General features: G+C 39.2%; 1 protein-coding gene across 1 annotated transcript in view; it reads right to left on the minus strand.

Moving 5' to 3' along the window:
- Nucleotides 1-1,821: 1,821 nt before the first annotated feature.
- The window catches only part of LOC141110140 (alcohol dehydrogenase 1-like), a 72,860-nt gene continuing 54,085 nt past the window's right edge, over nt 1,822-20,596 (minus strand). The window contains exons 7-9 of the mRNA XM_073601358.1: nt 18,165-18,300; nt 3,775-3,913; nt 1,822-2,009 (exon numbers count right to left, since the gene is read on the minus strand). Coding sequence (XP_073457459.1) covers nt 1,985-2,009; nt 3,775-3,913; nt 18,165-18,300 — 300 coding nt within the window. The 3' untranslated portion in view covers nt 1,822-1,984. The remainder of the gene's footprint in view (nt 2,010-3,774; nt 3,914-18,164; nt 18,301-20,596) is intronic.

Raw genomic sequence — 20,596 nt, forward strand, 5'->3', positions numbered from 1 at the left:
TTCTCCTGTTGTCCCAAAAGGTATCATATGGGGTACATTCCACCCCCCCAAAGCAGTGACCAGTGGCTGTTTATATGAGTAGTTTGGTAAATCTTTACAGTGGTAAGCAAGTGCAACCTTTCTACATGACATAAGGCTCAGAACACAAAGATAAGGATCTTTATATTAGCCATGTGACAGTAATGTAACTTACTAAATACAGATGAAAATAATTCAAAATAGTAAAGCCTTGGATTGTGTGCACAATTCGTTCCCCCTGAAACATGCTTGTAATCCAAAGCACTTGTATATCAAATTTCCCCATAAGAAATAATGGAAACTCAAATGATTCGTTCAACAACCATTAATTTAAAAGTCATTGAGTTTATAGTCCAAATAAAATGATTATAGTAATGTGATAGGTTGTGTAACCATAAAATGTCCATCCACAAATGGAAGCCTCCACAAGGGGATTAAAAGCAAAATCCAGCAGGAGCTACAGAGTATAAAAGACAAGAAAGGCGCTAAGTGTAGCAATATGGTTACATTTAATGAAGGTACAACATTTAGTAACTCACATGGTTGATGATTAAATGAGGCACATCTAAGTATGCAGCATCCGGGGTAAAGCTCTCTACATAGACCGTCTCCTGCACCGCCGGTTCTCACTGCTGTCAGTCTGCAATTGTGACCAGGAAGACTACCCTGCAGTAGAGCGATCTGAAAGCGAGGCTTGAAGCGCTTGTGGAGTGCAGTGTGGAAGGGATGATGTCGATGGTGGTGTGGAGGATGGTCTATGTGGACAGCTTTACCCCAGATGCTGCATACTTAGATGTGCCTGTTTTAATCATCAACCACGTGAGTTGCTAAATGTTGTACCTTTATTAAATGTAACCAAATTGCTACACTTAGAGGTGCCTCTCTTCTCTTTTATACTCAGTTGTGACATGACGCTACTTGTATATCAAGACATCGCTTGTATATCAAGTAAAAATGTTTTTAGAAATTTTGCTTGTCTTGCAAAATGCTCTCAAACCAAGTTACTCTCAAATCAAGGTTTTATATTTTTCAAAATAAAGTGTTTTACTCTGAGCGGGGCCTTCTGCAAAATAGGGCTAATTTTGCATTATACAACAAAAAGACATTTCTTTTTTTTTTTCTTTTTTTTTTTTACATATATAACATTTATAAAGTAATACAGCAAGTTTATCCATATAAATTGACCAACCTTCATTTTATCATTAAAGCAATATGCTAAGGAAAATTAAAGCCAGATAGTTTTCATTATGGCAAAAAAGAAGAACATTGTTTTTAGTATATGTTAGCTTAATTGTCTAACTGTTGAAGTAGAATTTCAGAATGTTTAAACCAAGAATCCCATTTTTTATTATAGAATTGTGTAGAATGATGTAGTGTATGAAATATTTTTTCCATGAGGCTTATTGTATTTATTCTCTTTAACAGTTGTGTAGTAGGGGCTGAAGAGGACTTTCTATTAGCCAAAGTATAGTTACACATATAGTGTGGCTAAGTCTCATATGCGAAAGGGATATCCCTGGGATGGACTTAAATAATAGGAAGTTGGCCAAGGAAAGACTCATCGGAATATAGGTAATTTTGGAAGCAAAATTTTCTATTTGATGCCTTTATTAATTACACTAGATGGACTTGTGTCTTTTTTCAACCAGACTAACTACAGTATACAGTATGTAACAGACCTTTTTCTGTTTCTGCTTGAAACTTTATTTTTTCTTATCCAAAGGCACTCCAAGTATTAGCAATCACTGTGTTGCGCATTTTTGTTTTGTAAATAGGAAATTGTTACTTTTTGGCAATAAAAATTTTGAAACCCTTTTTAAAAGCCTTTTATTTTGGGTTGTGTCAAAGTAATTACATTGAACAAATCAGCAAAATCAGATTGCATTAAAGCAAATATTGTCTCTTTCATATGTGCGAAATAAGTGTAAGCATTTGAAAGGACAGTTCTCTGGAAAAAGTCTTCAATTTAGAATAACAAAACTGTGCGGATGCTTAAAAAGAAGAAAAACAAGTTAGAAAATTGTATAAAAGTGTATAATAATAGTTATAAAAAATGGCAATGTTCTTATACTGTATGTTCCTATATATGATCCAAACTTTTATTTTGGTGTCTATTAAATATAATTCAAGGTGGTGTCTGATGCTATATAATCTGGCCTTATATACTGGAAAGCAGGCCATATTATCATGAGTTCTGGTCAGATGAATGAATATGTCTTTTGACATCTATAAGTAAATCTAGTTTAAAGAGGCGTCCGCTGTAAGGTCATCATGTGGATGGTGTGATGCATGGTAATCTCACTCCTGCCCCATCATTCTTTTTACTAATCGTATTATAGCTTGAAAGAGCTAGTGAGTGAGGTAGTCTTATTCCCTGTTGTTTTAAGCAAAAAAATACAGTTTGGCCAGATGTGGAAATGAGAATCGTATTTCTACTAGCATGTGTTTTCTACTATTGCCACTTAAGCCATCATGCATTCCCTTCCTCTTCACCTTTGTTGCCAGTTGCTTTAAAGAAAAAATTCACCAAAAAGGGAATTCCCTTTTTATGTCCTCCTCATCCTGTCCTCTATCATTTTTTAAACTTTTTATCTGGGAGGGTGGGGGCTTGGGGAACAGACAGGTGTCTAGTTTTGTCAGGCTCCCACTTCTGCTGGAATCATCTCTAGGCAATTCCACGTGAAGTCCCAGTCCCATCAACCCCCCATCCGCAGCCTCCCGAGATAGAGACACTGACTTAAAAATGTTTTTTTGGCAGACTGAAGAACCTCTTTAAATAAGAAAGGACTATATAGGTAGTAAAGATGTATATGGTCCAAGTGGATATGTTTATATTGGAGCAAAGCCACCCAAAATTTGCCAACCTCTTTACCAAAGCCTCATACTTCCATCCTGAACATGGCTAAACAGGGTCATACAGCAGAGTTAGGATGGAAATTGAGAACCATTGGAACCATGGCCAGGATCCTATTGGATGACTTTGTCCACATGGTGCCTGATAGTAAATACCAGTGCTGCTGCCAAAGAGCTGGATAAAGACATAATGGAGGCTGGGTCTGTGCGTCAGACCTCTCCTGAGAATTTTTCTATCATATAGCAGCAGTATAGCAAACTGAAAGGAATTGATAAACATGGAAGGAGGAATCTAGGGACTGATAGACTACAGGATGGAGGTGCACCTTGGTACTTTCCTAATATGTTGTAAATAAATTTGCACAAATACATGTTTGCTGGCAATGGTAAATTATGGAATGTATTGTCTACTGTGAATGTATTTCTTTACATGGTTCTGAAGTTTGTTTTAGTACATGGGTGTGAATCTCATATTTAGACGATTCATTTTATAGTCAGTGGTTTGTTTGCATGTGTATCGCCACTTCTCTTGTTCTGTATGTTGGGTATGATTTTCAATTCTGTATGTTGGGTATGATTATCATTTTCAATGATTTTCTGTTCTAATTGTAAATACATTAACCTCACATAGCACCGTTTCTCTTGTTTTGTAAAACGAGTGTCATTTTCAGTATCTGTTCCTATTCTGTATTTACGGATACTGTAAAGTAACAATTCTTTTGTTTCGTATGCTGGGAGTATTCTTCTCAGGTCAGTATGTATGGACAATGCATACTACCACATTTCTTCTTTTGAATGATGAGTACAATTCTCAGTATGCATTCTTCTCTATATTTATGGCTGCTACACCCTATACAGACAACACATTAAAAAAGAATTACATTTATTATTACTAATACCAACCTTTTTCCAGCTCTCAGAAGTTCAAACCCTTCATTTATTTGGGTAAAAGGCAAAGTATGGGTCACTAAACCATCCATGTCAAATTTGCCTGCCATGTAGTCAGAAAACAACTGAGGCACTGAGTCCAAACTTTTATAACCTGAAAAAAGTCAGACTAATTCAGTTTGGCTCAGTTAGATACAAAACATACACACATGTAAAAATACTACACATTAGGAATATATATACTGTATATATATATATATATATATATATATATATATATAAAGAATTGCTATATACCATATTTAATGCACTATTTGCTATGACAGTTCCTGTACATGAAAATGCCTGAGCAAGAACTGAGGTCTCTAAATTCCAGTTCCCCAAGCCTGTATGTGTGCTGCAAGTGTGCTTTGGTTGTTGTACCATACCACACTAAAAGGAGACATTTTTCAAACAAATCACAAATTTAGCCGCAAATATGTCAGTTAAAGTGGACCTTCAGTCATTTTTTCATCTTTCCATCTATTAAATCTTCTACCCTTGTTGTTTTAACTTTAGATAGTAAAACATTTTTTTTTTTCTGCCAGTAAATAACTTTTACAGCCACTTACTGTTTCTTGTCTGGTAAAAAGCCTAGGCTTATGACATCATGCACAGCTCTCTCACTCTTGTGAGAGTTTGCCAGGAAGGAAGGGGGGTGAGTCATAAGAGGGCCAATGAAATCTGCAGAGCTGGAGGTGTGCCTCTGTGCGTCTGTGTAAATTCAAGTGAACAGGCAGCAGCTTCAGTTGATCACAGTTAAAATGGTTGCAGCCAGACTCAGTGGAGGGAGAGTTCTGCAGCATATTTGGCAAGTACAGAATTACAGTATATATAAAATAATATGCAAAGTGCTTGGAGGGAAGCTTCATAATGGCAAAGATGTTTTTATTACAAATTATGTGAGCAGACTGCAGTTCCTCGTTAACAAAGTCTATGCGATAGTTTTTAATGTGTACCTGTATCCCCTGCATCTGAAATTTTAGGCAGCTGGCTGCCACAGATTAGGACTGATCCAGTCTGGTTTTACTACTGGAGACACAAACACAAATGCACAATGAAGAAGAAGTCAGGGAAAGGTTTCATTCTGTTACAGTGGGTGGAGATTTACTAAAACTAGTGCACTCAGAATCTGGTACAGCTGTGTATGGTAACCAATCAGCTTCTAACTTCAGCTTGTTCAATTAAGCTTTGACAATAAAACTTGGAAGCTGATTGGTTTCTGCGCAGAGCTGCACCAGATTTTGCACACTCCAGTCTTAGTAAATCACCCCCAGTTCTACTTAAAGCGTGACTTCATCTAAAACATTTTCCTCCTCCTACCCCCTCCTGTACAACTTTTGGAGGGAGCGAGTGGCTATTTCTGACAGGTATTGGCTTCCACTTTTGCTCTTCTTGTCTAGGTGAGAAGACCGGAAATTTGGCCACCTCCTCCCCACCTGGCCGTGGGACCAGTCCAAATGCGTAACACATAATGCACATGCACTGTGGGGAGCTGGCTGTGAAAGAGCAGGAATTTACAGACAGCTTTCCACTAGCAAGATGGTGGCACTGGGGACCCAAAGACCAATGATGAACCAGCCCAGGTGATGACGGTGCTGGACTTCTGGACTGGTAAATGTCTGTTTATTAAAAGTCAGCAGCTACAGTATTTGTAGCTGCTGACCTTTTATTAATTTTTTTTTTAAGAGCAGCTAATGGGGAATTTATAAATGATGCTGCCTAAATATAACAGATCTGTTTTATAATCTGACTCAAATCTGCCCCACTACTTCTGTTTAGCAATGTCTAGCTGTGATGCAGAATTGTTAAATGCCCCCTATGTACTTTAATATTTGTCTCACCCATCCCTACTTCATCCATTGCTAAAAAAAATATATATATATATATATATATATATATATATATATATATATAGCACCCTCTACCTTAGGTAGAGTAGTGTTTTTGTTAGTACTGCCAGTGCAGGTGAGTTTAGGCAGGCTAGGCCTGTTTGTTTTTGATCTAGGGTAGGGGAGTGGTTTATTGTAGCAGCAGGTGATTGACATGCTTCAGCTCTCTGGCGCCTCCTTTGCTTCCAGTGAGAATGTTCTGGAAGAGAGGCAGGGCAGAGAGTAAGAGTGACATGGAGTGTATCTGGGAGCCCTGACCAATCCCCAACTAGGATTGGCAGGGGCAGGCCTCCTATATATACTAATCATCACCCTGCTGTGGGAGGAGTTGTCAGCTGGAAGAACTGAATGATGGAGTGTTAGGCTGTGGTGGCCCTTGGGGGACCCCCTTTCTGGGGGGGTGACCTCGGGCCGGGAGCTCGGGAGCTGGGAGAGAGAGGTGTCCTGGAACAGGAGCAGGATGAAGACAGCTGGGAGCACTGCCAGGAAAGTCATTCAGGAGGGATCAATGCCTGGGTCAATGAGTGAGAAGTACAGTGAGAAGTTCTGGGAGAGACATGCCATGAGTTGGATGCGAAGCCAGAGGGAGAGACTGTGGTGTTGTTGAAGTCAAGTTGCTGTGGCCAGGAGGGTTGGCAGGATTTGCACAGGACTTTCTGGGATAAGTAGTCCACCAAGTTTCAGTTAGCACAAATGTCCTTTTTTTCATCGCTATTGGATGCTACACCAAAAGGGGACTGCAGACCCCTGCCAGTGAATGGCTATTATTCAACTGTTTTGGACTAATTCAGAGTGAGGCCTAACCATGTGCTAATGGTGACCGGAATCTAGGATTGTGTAGTAGAGAAAGCAAGTGATCTCAAGTAGAGGAGATGTGAAGCAGAAGAGACTGTCAATTTAGATTTCAACCAGCTTTATTTCCATTAAGCAAGATTCATCCTTTTGGCCATCCCGTGTCCCTTTTCCCCATCTAAGTTTAATCCCCTAATAAAAACAACAAAAACAGGCAAGAGACTGCTCATTGACTGTAGAAAGTGTGCCTAAAATGGATGTCTGACCAAGCAGGGTGATGTGTGGAGCTGAAAAACGCAGCGACCCCATGGGGGCACCGCTACATATATATATATATATATATATATATATATATATATATATATATATATATATATATATATATATACTGTGAAGGATAGGGGAGCTTTGTGTGTGCATCTGTAACACAGCTACGAGTATGGCTACTTTCACACTGAAGGCATTTTTCAAGCGTTTTAGCGCTAAAAATAGCACCTGTAAAGCGCATCCCATGCCATCCTAGCCCGAGTGCTTTCACACTGGGGCAGTGCGCTTGCGGGACGTTACAAAAAGTCCTGCAAGCAGCAACTTTGGGGCGGTGTAGGAGCGCTGTATACAGTGCTCCTACACCACCGCTGCCCATTAGAAAGCATGGGCAGCGCTTCGGAAGCACCTGAAAAGCACTTCAGCAGCGATGCAACACAGGTGGTTTTAACCCTTTCCTCAGCCCCTAAGGGGGGTTAAAAGCACTCCACTAGCAGCCAAAAAGTGCCGTTAAAACGGCGGTATAGTGGCACTTTACCACTAATGCGGCGCGGCCCCAGTGTGAAAGTAGCCTTAAATGCCACTCTACTAATTTAGGATTACAAAGAGCAAAAATAAAAGTAACTAGATTGTGCATTTAGAAAAGTAAATGTAGCCTAGAACAGCGGCGTTACACAATCATTGAGATAAATAGTTATTTCTTCTGGTTAATTTTTAGAATGGGATTTGCTTTTGGCAACATTTTTAATATCTGGAAAGCCTCATTATAGTGGAAGTTTGCCAATGTCAACAAGTTAAGTCAACAAGTACTGATAGTTTTAAAGGTCAACTTAGAAGCCATTTTGCCATTTAAAAAAAAAAACATAATGTTTCCATAGAGGTTAAAAGAGGTAATTATTGAAATTCAGTGTATTAAAAGGTAAACTACACTTTATCACTCCTGAACTCTGACTTCAAGTCCAAAACTTGTAAAAGTAACAAAGTTTAATTAAAGCTCTGTTGATGAGAATAAATAGTATCTATTATGTTTAATTTATTTAAAGTTATATTAAAACAATCATATTTTTTTTTTTTTGGTGGGGGCAGGGGGATGCATTAAGGTAAAGGCCTCATGTACACTGCTGCTGATAAACGGATGTTCAGAGGCAGTTGAATGCTTTTTTCAGCTGCCCCTGAATTAATTCAATGTTATCTTATCTGTACATGTACACAGGTTTGTTTAATGTCGTTTTTAGGCAGTTCAGTTTAGAGGCCTTTTTTGGAAAGCAAAAAAATTAGTTCAGATGCTGAGTTTAGAGGCATTACAAGCTCCGAGTTACCGCGTTTAGCCGCATTTCGTTTACAGGCGTTTTTCATTTTTGGCTATTTTTTTAAAAAATTTAAAAATTTTTTTAAACGCTTCTAAATGCAAACGTGGTTAACACGGCTAAACGTGGCAAAACGGACGTTTTAAACGTAGTTTACTATCTGCTAAGTTAAATCGTTCAGGAGAGGTTGTAAAAACGTCCCGTGAACATTAAGCCAAAAAGTACCGCTTTAATGTGTTTAGCATAGAACAAATACTAAGTTCTGTAATTTATTTGTAGTCAGGTAAATTGGAATAATAACACTGACCTATTGGCTCCTCTTATCCCCCCCCCCATCACACATAAACACACACCTACCCCCACCGCCATCTACTGTAACTGGCATTAGGAAAAAAATATTTATTAGCTAAAGTGGCTTTACATGTTCATTATTAAAAACCTACCTTTCTTTCTTAATCCTGCAATGGGCTGTGTGCAGAGTAGCATGGTGCACACATGTCCCATCTACAAAAACTTCAACTTCGAGTATGTCTTAATGGGACAAGGGCAGTGAATGTTACTAAGTGGTCTGAACTTCTGTACGTACTGTTGCTAATGACCCCTAAAATGTAACCTTCCTTTTGAGCCAGGTTTGTAAACCAAAAATATAAGGAAAAGGGTACTTGCAATATTTCTGGAACAGAAACAGATTGGGCTTGGCAATCTAGATTACAGATATTCTTGCAATATATGGAGTAGTATGGAATTCAATTTGAAATTATTTTCATAAATGTAACAATGGTAAATCAGCACTGCATCATAATTTATGTAAGATCGTTGTTTTAAAAAAAGTTGTAAGACAAAAATACAAATTATTATTATAACCCAGATTTAGTTATGCTCCCCCTCACTTTGGGAAAGTTTTGATTTCCCCCACCCCACCCGTGATGATAGTGAGGTCTGATGTACCCCAAACTATGAGGAGAGAATAAGAGCAGTAGAATTAAACACCGTCTCACTTTAGTTTTTTTCCCAGAATACACAAGCTGGTAACAAATATGGTCAGATTTTAATCTCATGTCTGCGCCAGGCATTCGTGAAAAGTGACACATTTGATCAAACACAGCCCAGCTTAAGACACATACGACAAACAGCAAGGAATGTTAAATAAATGTAGACGTATCATAAACTGCCACTAGCCAACTCCTAGACTCCTAATAAGGCCCTGTTGTAAATGGTCTGCTGTAAACAGTCTAGTGAGCAGTGCACATCTGTGAGTCTGATTTTTACCTTTACTGAATTTTCATACATCCCGAGCCCTTAGCTCTAATTTATAGCCAAAGCCCTACTTCAGTGGACATTTCTTCATAAAAAGTGATATTAAACCCAAAAACAAACAGCTTACCATTTTAGATTTGATGGCTACATTAGTTTTCTTTTTTAGGCTTTTTTTCTTATATTTTCACCCAGTGATCTGGCCAGTAAGTCTGTTGTTTTTCAAAACAACCAACAAGCTCTTTAGCAGACACGTCAGTTACAGGGATGAGACAAACCATTTAACACTGGCAGGAGTGCTTACACTGATCAGTTTTATTTATTTATGTGAAACCTTGATCCCAAAAGGAATAAACTGTTGCTGTAACTGCTTATAAAGTATTAGCTTGGGTTTGGCTTTAGTTTGTTAGTGTATTTCAATCTACTAGTCCATATAGCACTACCCTTTCCCCAGACTGACATTGTTGCTGTCCAGAGGTGCCCCCTGTGCTCCTTCATCCAGAATAGGGGCACTCTAATACAGGAAGTGTGTTACTGGTCAGATCACCAGGTGAAAACAGGGAAACAAGTCTAAAAAAGAAAACAAATGTAACCACCACATCTAATGATTGAGAAATTTCAATATATTACATTTGTGGTTTTGATGGATAAGCAGTTTCCAATCAGCTAGACACCAAACAACCCTAATGTACAAGGTCCAGAAGACAAATAAGACCTCTTAAGAGAAATATACATAAGACGAGCTATATTGTATTCATATATATTATATCCAGGATCTAAGAAATAGTACTTTCATTCTATGAAAAATATGCTGGTTGTCAGATTGTGACAGGATTATGTCAGATTGTTGCTTTATGGAAATATAAATGTATTCAGTATAATTAGCATTAATGATGTGTCTGTTTTGTTGAGTAGAGTTAGTTCTGCAACACCCTCTCTATTGACAAGAAAAGATGTTGCAATTGGCAGTTCTGGCTCTGGTTTTTACCATTGCAACTACCATCTTGCTGACCAGATTGGCCTTACTCAGCAAGTGATCCAAACTCTGCACTAAACCAAAAACCAGACTGATTACATTCATTTTTAAACCCTTTTAGTTTACTGTTGCTTATGTATGTTTTGTAATATAATTTCTGTAAATGTTTGCTGCACCATTTTTCTCTTCTTATCGTTAAAATGATATTTAACCACTTAAGGACCAGACCTATTTTTCAGTGTTTACAAGTTAAACATTATATATATTTTTTTCTAACACCCTAGTTAATACAATGGCGGCCATTGCAATACGTTATGTCACACCATATTTGCGCAGTGGTCTTACAAGCGCACTTTTTTTGGAAAGAATACACTTTTTTGACTTAAAAAATAAGACAACACAAGACAACAAATGTTAGCCCAATTTTTTTTATGTTGTGAAAGATAATGTTACGCTGAGTAAATTGATACCCAACATGTCACACTTCAAAATTGCACCAGCTTGTGGAATAGCGACAAACTTTTACCCTTAAAAATCTCCATAGGTGACATTTAAAAATTTATACAGGTTACATGTTTAGAGTTAGAGGTCTAGTGCTAGAATTATTGCTCTCGCTCTAACAATCGTGGTGATACCTCACATGTGTGGTTTGTACAACGTTTGCATATGCGGGCACGACTTACGTGTGCGTGCGCTTCTACGCGCAAGCTCGCCGGGACCGGGCGCTTTAAATTATTTTATTTTTTTCTTATTTATTTTAATTTTTAATTTTTATTTTCACACTATCTTTTAAAAAAAAAAAATGTTTGGGTCACTTTTATTTCTATTACAAGGAATGTAAAGAATGACAGGACCTCTTAAATATGAGATCTGGGGTCAAAAAGACCTCAGATCTCATATTTACACTAAAATGCAATAAAAAAAAAACACGTAGCGTGGCGGGAGGGGGGGGGGGGGTGTTGCGGGTCCTTCTTCCGCCCTCGATAAAAGTGATCTCGTGGTGAATCAGCCGCTGGCACAACTTTTGTCTGAAAGAGGACCACCGGACGTTTTTAAAAATACCAGGGTTATGGCAGCTAGCTGCTGCCATAGCAATGGTATTTAACGTCAAAGTAGCGACGTATAATGACGGCGGCTGGTCCTTAACTGAAAATTAAAGAACTATAAGGGCAAAACTGCCCCAGTGACGATCACTTTCAGTTTGCAGGTACTTTGATTGTTGCCTGGAAAATCTCTGCCTAGGGTGAGGCTAAAGCCACGTACACACGGTCGGAATTTCCGACGGGAAATGTTGGATGTGAGCTCGTTGTCGGAAAGTCCGACCATGTGTATGCTCCATCGAACATTTGCTGTCAGAATTTCCGCACACAAATGTTTGAGAGCAGGTTCTCAAATGTTCTGACAACAAAACTTGTTGTCGGAAAGTCCGATCGTGTGTACACAATTCCGACGCACAAAAGTTCACACATGCTCTAAATCAAGCAGAAGGAGCCGCACTGGTTATTGAACTTCCTTTTTCTCGGATCGTCATATGTATTGTACGTCACCACGTTCTTGACATTCGGAATTTCCGACAACATTTGTGTGACCGTGTGTATGCAAGACAAGTTTAAGCCAACATCCTTCGGAAAAAAATCCACGGTTTTGTTGTTGGAAAATCCGATCTTGTTTATGGGGCATAAGTGTAAGTCAACCCCTGACTGTCTTAATATATCAAGCAAAGCCACTTCAAGCCTCCTTATGCTGTGTTCATGCTTTGTTGTAAAGAAGGGAAATCCAAGTCAGAAAGCCTACATGAAGACCATAAAAAATTAGAAGTTATGAGTTGGAGAATCTGGGGAAACCAATGCTACCCACATTCTCTGACTTGTAGCTTTTAAATATACCATCATACCATTTGATACCAAGAAAGGCAGCTTAGGATGTTAGATGGGTTGAGGCTACATAACAAGGAAAGTGTCTCACTAGAAGCTTCAAAACAATAGTGCCCATGGCCCTGTCAACTGGACAGAAATGGGTGGGGGAAGTTTTGAAATGCAGAGTGGTTTGCAGACAGAAGCATGGAATGTTCAATATTACATATCTATACAGACAAAGTGAAATTGTATACAAAGGAAGAGGGTTTTTTGGGGGGGAATTTAAATGAGGCACCTACTACATTGAGGCTGGATGCCTCTATCACTATTCATTGGGAATAAAAAGAAAAAGGTTTGGACTTTAAATGAGATGCATAGTCACCGGTGGATATTACATGAGCATCTCTAATTAATTCTGGTAGTATTACTATATATATATTTATATAAATATATATATATATATATATATATATATATATATATATATATATATTAGAGCTGCACTATTCTGCCCAAAATGAGAATCACAATTTTTTTGCTTAGAACATTCTCTCATGATTCTCGCGGCGTAAAATCTTTCACATTATACAAAAAAAAAAATTGGGCTAACTTTCCTGGTTAGTTTTTTTTTATTCATTAAAGTGTATTTTTTCCCAAAAAATTGCATTTGAACGACTACTGCGCAAATACAATGTGACATAAAATATCGCAACAACCACCATTTTATTCTCTAGGGTCTCTACTAAAAATATATATATATATATATATATATATATATATATATATATATATATATATAATGTTTGGGGGTTCCAAGTAATTTTCTAGCAAAAAAAAATATTTTAACTTGAAACCAACAAATGTCAGAAAAAGGTTTTAGTGTTTTAGAGTGGTTAAACTTCCCTCATTTACACACCAAAGTTTATTCCTTTGATCTAAAGGACAAATCGTTACAATGTTTATACTTACGTTCCACTGCTATAGAATGTTGTCATTCTTGGCAGACTGCTCGTTTTTTTTTCTTCAGCAGAGCAGAGAGAATTCTCTGCATAGAAAGAATCGGGAAATACTTTGTCAAGATCGCAAGGGGGAAAAAATGTATATATATATATATATATATATATATATATATATATATATATATATATATATATATATATATATATATATATATATATGTGTGTGTATATATATATATATATATATATGTGTGTATATATATATATATATATATATATATATATATATATATATATATATATATATATATATATATATATGTATATATATATATATATATATATATATATATATATATGTATATATATACAGTATATACAGTATCTCACAAAAGTGAGTACCCCCCCACACACATTTTTGTAATTATTTTATTATATCTTTAATGTGACACTGAAGAAATTACACTTTGCTACAATGTAGTTAGTGTACAGCTTGTATAACAATGTCAATTTGCTGTCCCCTCAAAATAACTCAACACACAGCCATTAATGTATAAACTGCTGGCAACAAAAGTGAGTACACCCCTAAGTGAAAATGTTCAAATTGGGCCCAAAGTGTCAATATTTTGGGTCACTATTATTTTCCAGCACTGCCTTAACCCTCTTGGGCATGAAGTTCACCAGAGCTTCACAGGTTACCACTGGAGTTCTCTTCCATTCCTCCATGACGACATCACAGAGCTGGTGGATGTTAGAGACCTTGCGCTCCTCCACCTTCCGTTTGAGGATTCCCTACAGATGCTAAATAGGGTTTAGGTCTGGAGACATGCTTGGCCAGTCTATCACCTTTACCCTCAGCTTCTTTAGCAAGGCAGTGGTTGTCTTGGAGGTGTGTTTGGGGTTGTTATCATGTTGGAATTCTGCCCTACGGCCCAGTCTCTGAAGGGAGGGGATCATGCTCTGCTTCAGTATGTCACAGTACATGTTGGCATTCATGGTTCCCTCAATTAACTGTATCTCCCCACTGCCGGCAGCACTCATGCAGCCCCTGACTATGACACTCCCACCACCATGCTTGACTGTAGGCAAGACACACTTGTCTTTTTACTCCTCACCTGGTTGCCGCCACACACGCTTGATACCATCTGAACCAAATAAGTTTATCTTGGTCTCATCACACCACAGGACATGGTTCAAGTAATCCATGCCCTTAGTCTGTTTGTCCTCAGCAAACTGTTTGCGGGCTTTCTTGTGCATTATCTTTAGAAGAGGTTTCCTTCTGGGACGACAGCCATGCAGACCAATTTGATGCAATGTGTGGCGTATGGTCGAGCACTGACAGGCTGACCCCCTCACCCTTTCAACCTCTGCAGCAATGCTGGTAGCACTCATATTTTCCTTTTTCCCAAATACAACCTCTGGATATGACGCTGAGCACATGCACTCAACCTCTTTGGTCAACCATGGCGAGGCCTGTTCTGAGTGGAACCTGTCCTGTTAAACCGCTGCATGGTCTTGGCCACCATGGCCACCATGCTGCAGCTCAGTTTCAGGGTCTTGACAATCTTCTTATAACCTGGGCCATCTTTATGTGAAGCAAAAATTCTTTTTTTCAGATCCTCAGAAAGTTCTTTGCCATGAGGTGCCATGTTGAACTTCCAGTGACCAGTATGAGAGAGTGAGATTGATAACACCAAATATAACACATCTGCTCCCCATTCACACCTGAGACCTTGTAACACTAACGAGTCACATGACACAGGGAGGGAAAATGGCCCAATTTGGACATTTTCACTTAGGGGTGTACTCACATTTGTTGCCAGTGGGTTAGACATTAATGGCTGTGTGTTGAGTTATTTTGAGTGGACAGCAAATTTACACTCTTATACAAGCTGTACACTCACTATTTTACATTGTAGCAAAGTGTAACCTCTTCAGTGTTTTCACATGAAAAGATAATAAAATATTTACAAAAATGTGAAGGGTGTACTCACTTTTGTGAGATACTGTATATATAATAATTAGGAAACGATTAATCATCCAGTATTTATTAATGGGACTTAAAACTGCAAAAATGCAAAGAAGAGGTGGGTTACCATCTAAATAGGTGGTCTACTAGTTTGAGACCATCTTCTTCATTAATTTCAATATGTACCCCTGCTACACCTGGCCTCATCACATAGCACAACTTTGAATCAGCAAGGGAACCCTCCCTTGTTTCTTCCATTAAAGCATCTACCAGACTGATTGGTGCTCACACAAAAGGCATAGGAAGTTGGAGTACCCATGTCACTGGCAGTTCAGACCTGCAGGAGTTATGCATCTCTAGCTGCAGGAAGAAGGACAATGTAAAGTAAGGGCTTCAACTGGGCTTGTGGAAACTCTACATGTGGCATCCAACTACACAGCCCTGCTTCTTATAGTGCCACAGTGCCCCAAAGATGAATGCACCCCACAATTTATGAACTGCTATAATCTAATACTTTAAAATATGTTTTTAACGCATTCCTTAATGCATAACAATATAACAGGTGTACCACACCAAAGAGAGGAGAAAGTTCAAAACGTTTTATTGGTTCTTTAATGAGTTCACACTGAAAGCCAATGTGTTTCAAGGGCTAAAAAGACTCCCCCTTTATCAGGACAGAAATTCGTATAAATGTAAAAATAATATAAAAAGTTTAAAAAGTATTAAAAAGAAACTATGGGCTTTAAAAAAGGGGAAGAATAAACAACTATTAAAAAACAATAATGACATACTGTCAGGAACCATGAACTAGAAATGCAGTAAAAATCACACCTTTTAATGTAATGGTAAAAAAAAATGATACAGATCGGTAAACGTAGTCAAAACATAAGCCAGGAATCGGAAACCAAAGTGGGTGGTCAGACAAGCCATTAATCAGGAAACCAGAGATCAGCATATTCAGAGGCGGAAGAACAGGATCAGGAACCAGAAGGGACATCAGCCGGGCAAAGTCTTTCACAGGAACACAGCAGAGAAATTCCAGATATTTTGACCAGGTAAAGGCAGGAAAGGAATGAACAAGGCAGTTTAAATAACTAGAAGGTGCTGGCTGTAGGAGAGACTTACGAGCAGATAATGATAACCGACTGACAATTATCCAACAGCTGAGCAGCCTGAGCATAGAGAAGAGAGCTGCTAAAAGCTCAGCCCTGACAGTATTCCCTCCTGAATGACCCTTCCCCTCATAGGGGCATCAGGTTTGAGGGGAAAACATCTATGGAAAGCATGGATGCGGGCAGGAGCAAGTACGTCCTAGGATGAGACCCAAGAGTGTTCCTCTGGACCATACCCTTTTCAATGAACAAGGTACTGTATGCTCCCACGGAACCTACGGGAGTCATTGATCGATTGTATCTCATACTCTTCATGGTTCTCAACATGAACCGGGCAAGGACGTGGTACCAAGGTGGTGAAGCAGTTGCACACCAGAGGTTTTAATAAGGAAACATGAAATACATTTGAAATACACATGTTAGAAGGAAGGTGTAAGTCTCTGGGTTGATCCTACGGAGAATACAGAAAGGCCCAATATATCACTGCCAGTTTCAGTGAGGGAACACAAAGTTGGAGTTTACGAGATGACAGCTTGACCCTCTCCCCAAACTGGTAGGAAGGCGCAGGTAGACATCGGCGGTCAGCATGGAGTCTGTACCTATCACTGGCACGTCGCAAGGACTCTTGGACTTGCACCCAAGTGGAACGGAAATCCCGGAGATGCCTCTAATGCAAGTATTCTTTGAGGAACAAATGTGTCAGGGAACGTGGATGGTTGGAAACTATAATTCGCCATAAACAGAGACAATCGGGAAGAGGCATTGACGACATTATTGTGAGAAAACTCCATCCAAGGTAAGAGGTCTGACCAGTTGTTATGGTGGTCAGAAATATAGCAACGTAGGAACTGCTCTAAAGCCGCGTACACACAGGCAGACTTTTCGACTGGACTGGTCCGACGGACTTTCCGACGGACTTTCAACTGACTTTTTAACAAACGGACTTGCCTACACATAATCACACCAAAGTCCGACGGATTCGTACGTGATGACGTACACCGGACTAAAATAAGGAAGTTGATAGCCAGTAGCCAATAGCTGCCCTAGCGTCGGTTTTTGTCCGTCGGACTAGCATACAGACGAGCGGATTTCTGGGTCCGGCGGAGTTACGACGTAAAGAATTGAAGCATGTTCCAAATCTAAAGTCCGTCAGATTTTTGACTGGAAAAGTCAGCTGAAGGTCCGATGAAGCCCACACACGATCGGATTGTCCGCCTGACTCAGTCCGTCAGACCAGTCCGGTCGAAAAGTCCAACCGTGTGTATGCTGCATAAGGCTTCATTGGCTCATTCTGCGGTCTCATTGGACTGTGGATAATACGCAGAGGAGAAGGAAGCAGCGGTCACAAGGTTTTTCAGGAGGAGAATGGATCTGAGCAGCAATAATTCTTTCACCCAAAGGTGAAGTGAGACTAGTGCGAATAGAGGCTAGCATGTGATCTGGAGGTATCACAGGAGTAGAAACCGACTCCATCTTGGAAGAGGAGGAAAACTGTTGTGACGATGTATCAGCCCTTACATTCTTAGTACCGGGTAAGAATGAGAATATGTAATGAAGCTTGACAGAAAAAGCCCATCATGCACTTCTGGGAGATAAGCGTGTGAGACAAGAATGTGATATTTTTATGGTCATTCAAAATGAGGTGGTACCCTTGAGGAGATGCCTCCATTCCTTAAGAGCTAAAATTATAGATAGCAATTCTCTGTCCCCAATCTCGTAATTTTCAGTCTTTTTTGATTTATAGCGCAAAAAATAAAAACCAGCGGTGATTAAATACTACCAAAAGAAAGCTCTATTTGTGTGAAAAAAAGGACAAACATTTCAAATGGGTACAGTGTTGCATGACTGAGTAATTGTCATTCAAAGTGTGAGAGCACCTAAAGCTGAAAATTGGTCTGGTTAGGAAGGGGGTTTAAGTGCCCAGTGGTCAAGTGGTTAATACAGTGCAAAACAATGACAAATAGGTGTCTTATAGTAAAATATACCTCCATATATACTGCCTTTCCATGTGCGTCCTGTGAGAAGCAGAAGAGGATCAAATGTGATCTTTGCATCCTGGGGAGCTACTCCTATTATCACGCTGGTTCCATATCCTGGATGAGTACACTCTAGTGCTGCTTTCTAGTACCAAAGGAAAAAAAGAAAACAGGCTGAGAATGTACATGACTTTGAAATAAGTTACGTACCTATAAATTACTTTTACCAACATAGGTGTCATAGGAGTTATAAAAATACAAAAACTGTAAAATGGTGAAATGACAGACCCTCAAAGACTTGTATGTTCCAGACATTTACATACCCAAGCATGTTCATATCTTCCAAGCATGTATGTAACTTTTTCTGCAGTGAAAAGATAGCAAAGTGTGCTGCCACAAAATACTCAAAATGGCCTAATCAGCATTGTCTTTAAAAAAAAACTCTATAAAATCTCATACTCTGCTAATTTCATGATGACAGGTGTATATCATGTATGCATCAATACCTTACAACATGTTCATTCTGTTCTTTCATTTTTTCCAATTAAGCAGTTCATTGGGCAGTAATCTATACTAACTGATTTGAATTAAAATCTCAACAACTTCCAGAATTTACTGTACTTTTCTTATTGTCATTGCACTGTGCTCCGTTTTAACAAACAAGACTTACTAAGATCAATTCACAACAGAATGAGGTATATGATATTTTTATTACTGAGAGTTATTTTTACTAATTTTAGAAACCAGAAAAAGTTTATTCAGTCCATTTAAACTTTTTCACACTGATCTACTGAATTTACAACCCATATTATAGTATACTTTTTTCATAGTATACTCTATGTATTTCTTTGCTGGGGTTTTTACGTTCCTCTGGATTAGGGATGAGCCGAACACCCCCCGGTTCGGTTCGCACCAGAACCTGCGAACGGACCGAAAGTTCGCACGAACGTTAGAACCCCATTGACGTCTATGGGACTCGAACGTTCGAAATCAAAAGTGCTCATTTTGCATGGTATTGTCCTAAAAAGGGTTTGGGGACCCGGGTCCTACCCCAGGGGACATGTATCAATGCAAAAAAAACTTTTAAAAACGGCAGTTTTTTCGGGAGCAGTGATTTTAATGATGCTTAAAGTAAAAAAAAAAAAAGTGAAATATTCCTTTAAATATCGTACCTGAGGGGTGTCTATAGTATGCCTGTAAAGTGACGCGTGTTTCCCGTGTTTAGAACAGTCCCTGCACCAAATGTCATTTTTAAAGGAAAAAATCTCATTTAAAACTGCTTGCGGGTTTAATGTAATGTCGGGTCCTGGCAATATGGATGAAAATCAGTGAGACAAACGGCATGGGTACCCCCCAGTCCATTACCAGGCCCTTTGGGTCTTGTATGGATATTAAGGGGAACCCCACACCCAAATTAAAATAAGGAAAGGTGTGGGGCCACCAGGCCCTATATACTCTGAACAGCAGTATACAGGCGGTGCAAACAAGACAGGGACTGTAGGTTTGTTGTTAAGTAGAATTTCTTTGTAATTTTGAACGGGTACATTTTTAACGTGTTTAGCTCAAGCCAAAAAATCTTTTTTAAGCTTTTTGGAAAACATAGGGAAGGGTTATCACCCCTGTGACATTTGTTTTGCTGTCTTTCCTCCTCTTCAGAAGATTTCACCTCACTTTTTGTCCCAATGGATTGGAAAGCATCAGTGGAAAGGAGAAATGTTTTTCCCATATTAACTCTTACAGGAGAGAATTTCCCTTCCTAGGGGTAGATTTCATCTCACTTCCTGTTGTCTCCTTTCGTTTGCAAGTAGGAGTCGTTTGTAAGTTAGTTGTTTGAAAGTAGGGTCCTGCCCTATATACTCAGCAGAAATTTGGGCCTTAGGTGTTGCTGTGGCCACAACACTGTAAGCCCTCACAGGGCCCTGCTGTGAAATATTAGATCAATAATTGTAATTACATGCCCCTGTTGAACAGGAGCTGAAAAATTAGGCCTTAGGCACTGGTGCTGGTGCCACAACACTGCAACCCCTCACAGACACTCTAGTTGGAATGCAGGAACGAGCCCTGCTGCAAAGTATTGCATCAAAAATTGTAATTACACGCCCCTGTTAAACAAGGGCTGAAAAATTGGGCCTTAGGCACTGGTGCTGGTGACACAACACTGCAACCCCTCACAGACACTCTAGTTGGAACGCAGGAACGAGCCCTGCTGCAAAGTATTGCATCAAAAATTGTAATTACACGCCCCTGTTAAACAGGGGCAGAAAAAATGGGCCTTAGGCACTGGTGCTGGTGCCACAACACTGCAACCCCTCACAGACACTCTAGTTGGAACGCAGGAACGAGCCCTGCTGCAAAGTATTGCATCAAAAAGTGTAATTACACGCCCCTGTTAAACAGGGGCAGAAAAAATGGGCCTTAGGCACTGGTGCTGGTGCCACAAC

This window comes from Aquarana catesbeiana, linkage group LG01, assembly GCF_042186555.1.
Source record: "Aquarana catesbeiana isolate 2022-GZ linkage group LG01, ASM4218655v1, whole genome shotgun sequence".
In the NCBI taxonomy this organism is placed as follows: domain Eukaryota; kingdom Metazoa; phylum Chordata; class Amphibia; order Anura; family Ranidae; genus Aquarana; species Aquarana catesbeiana.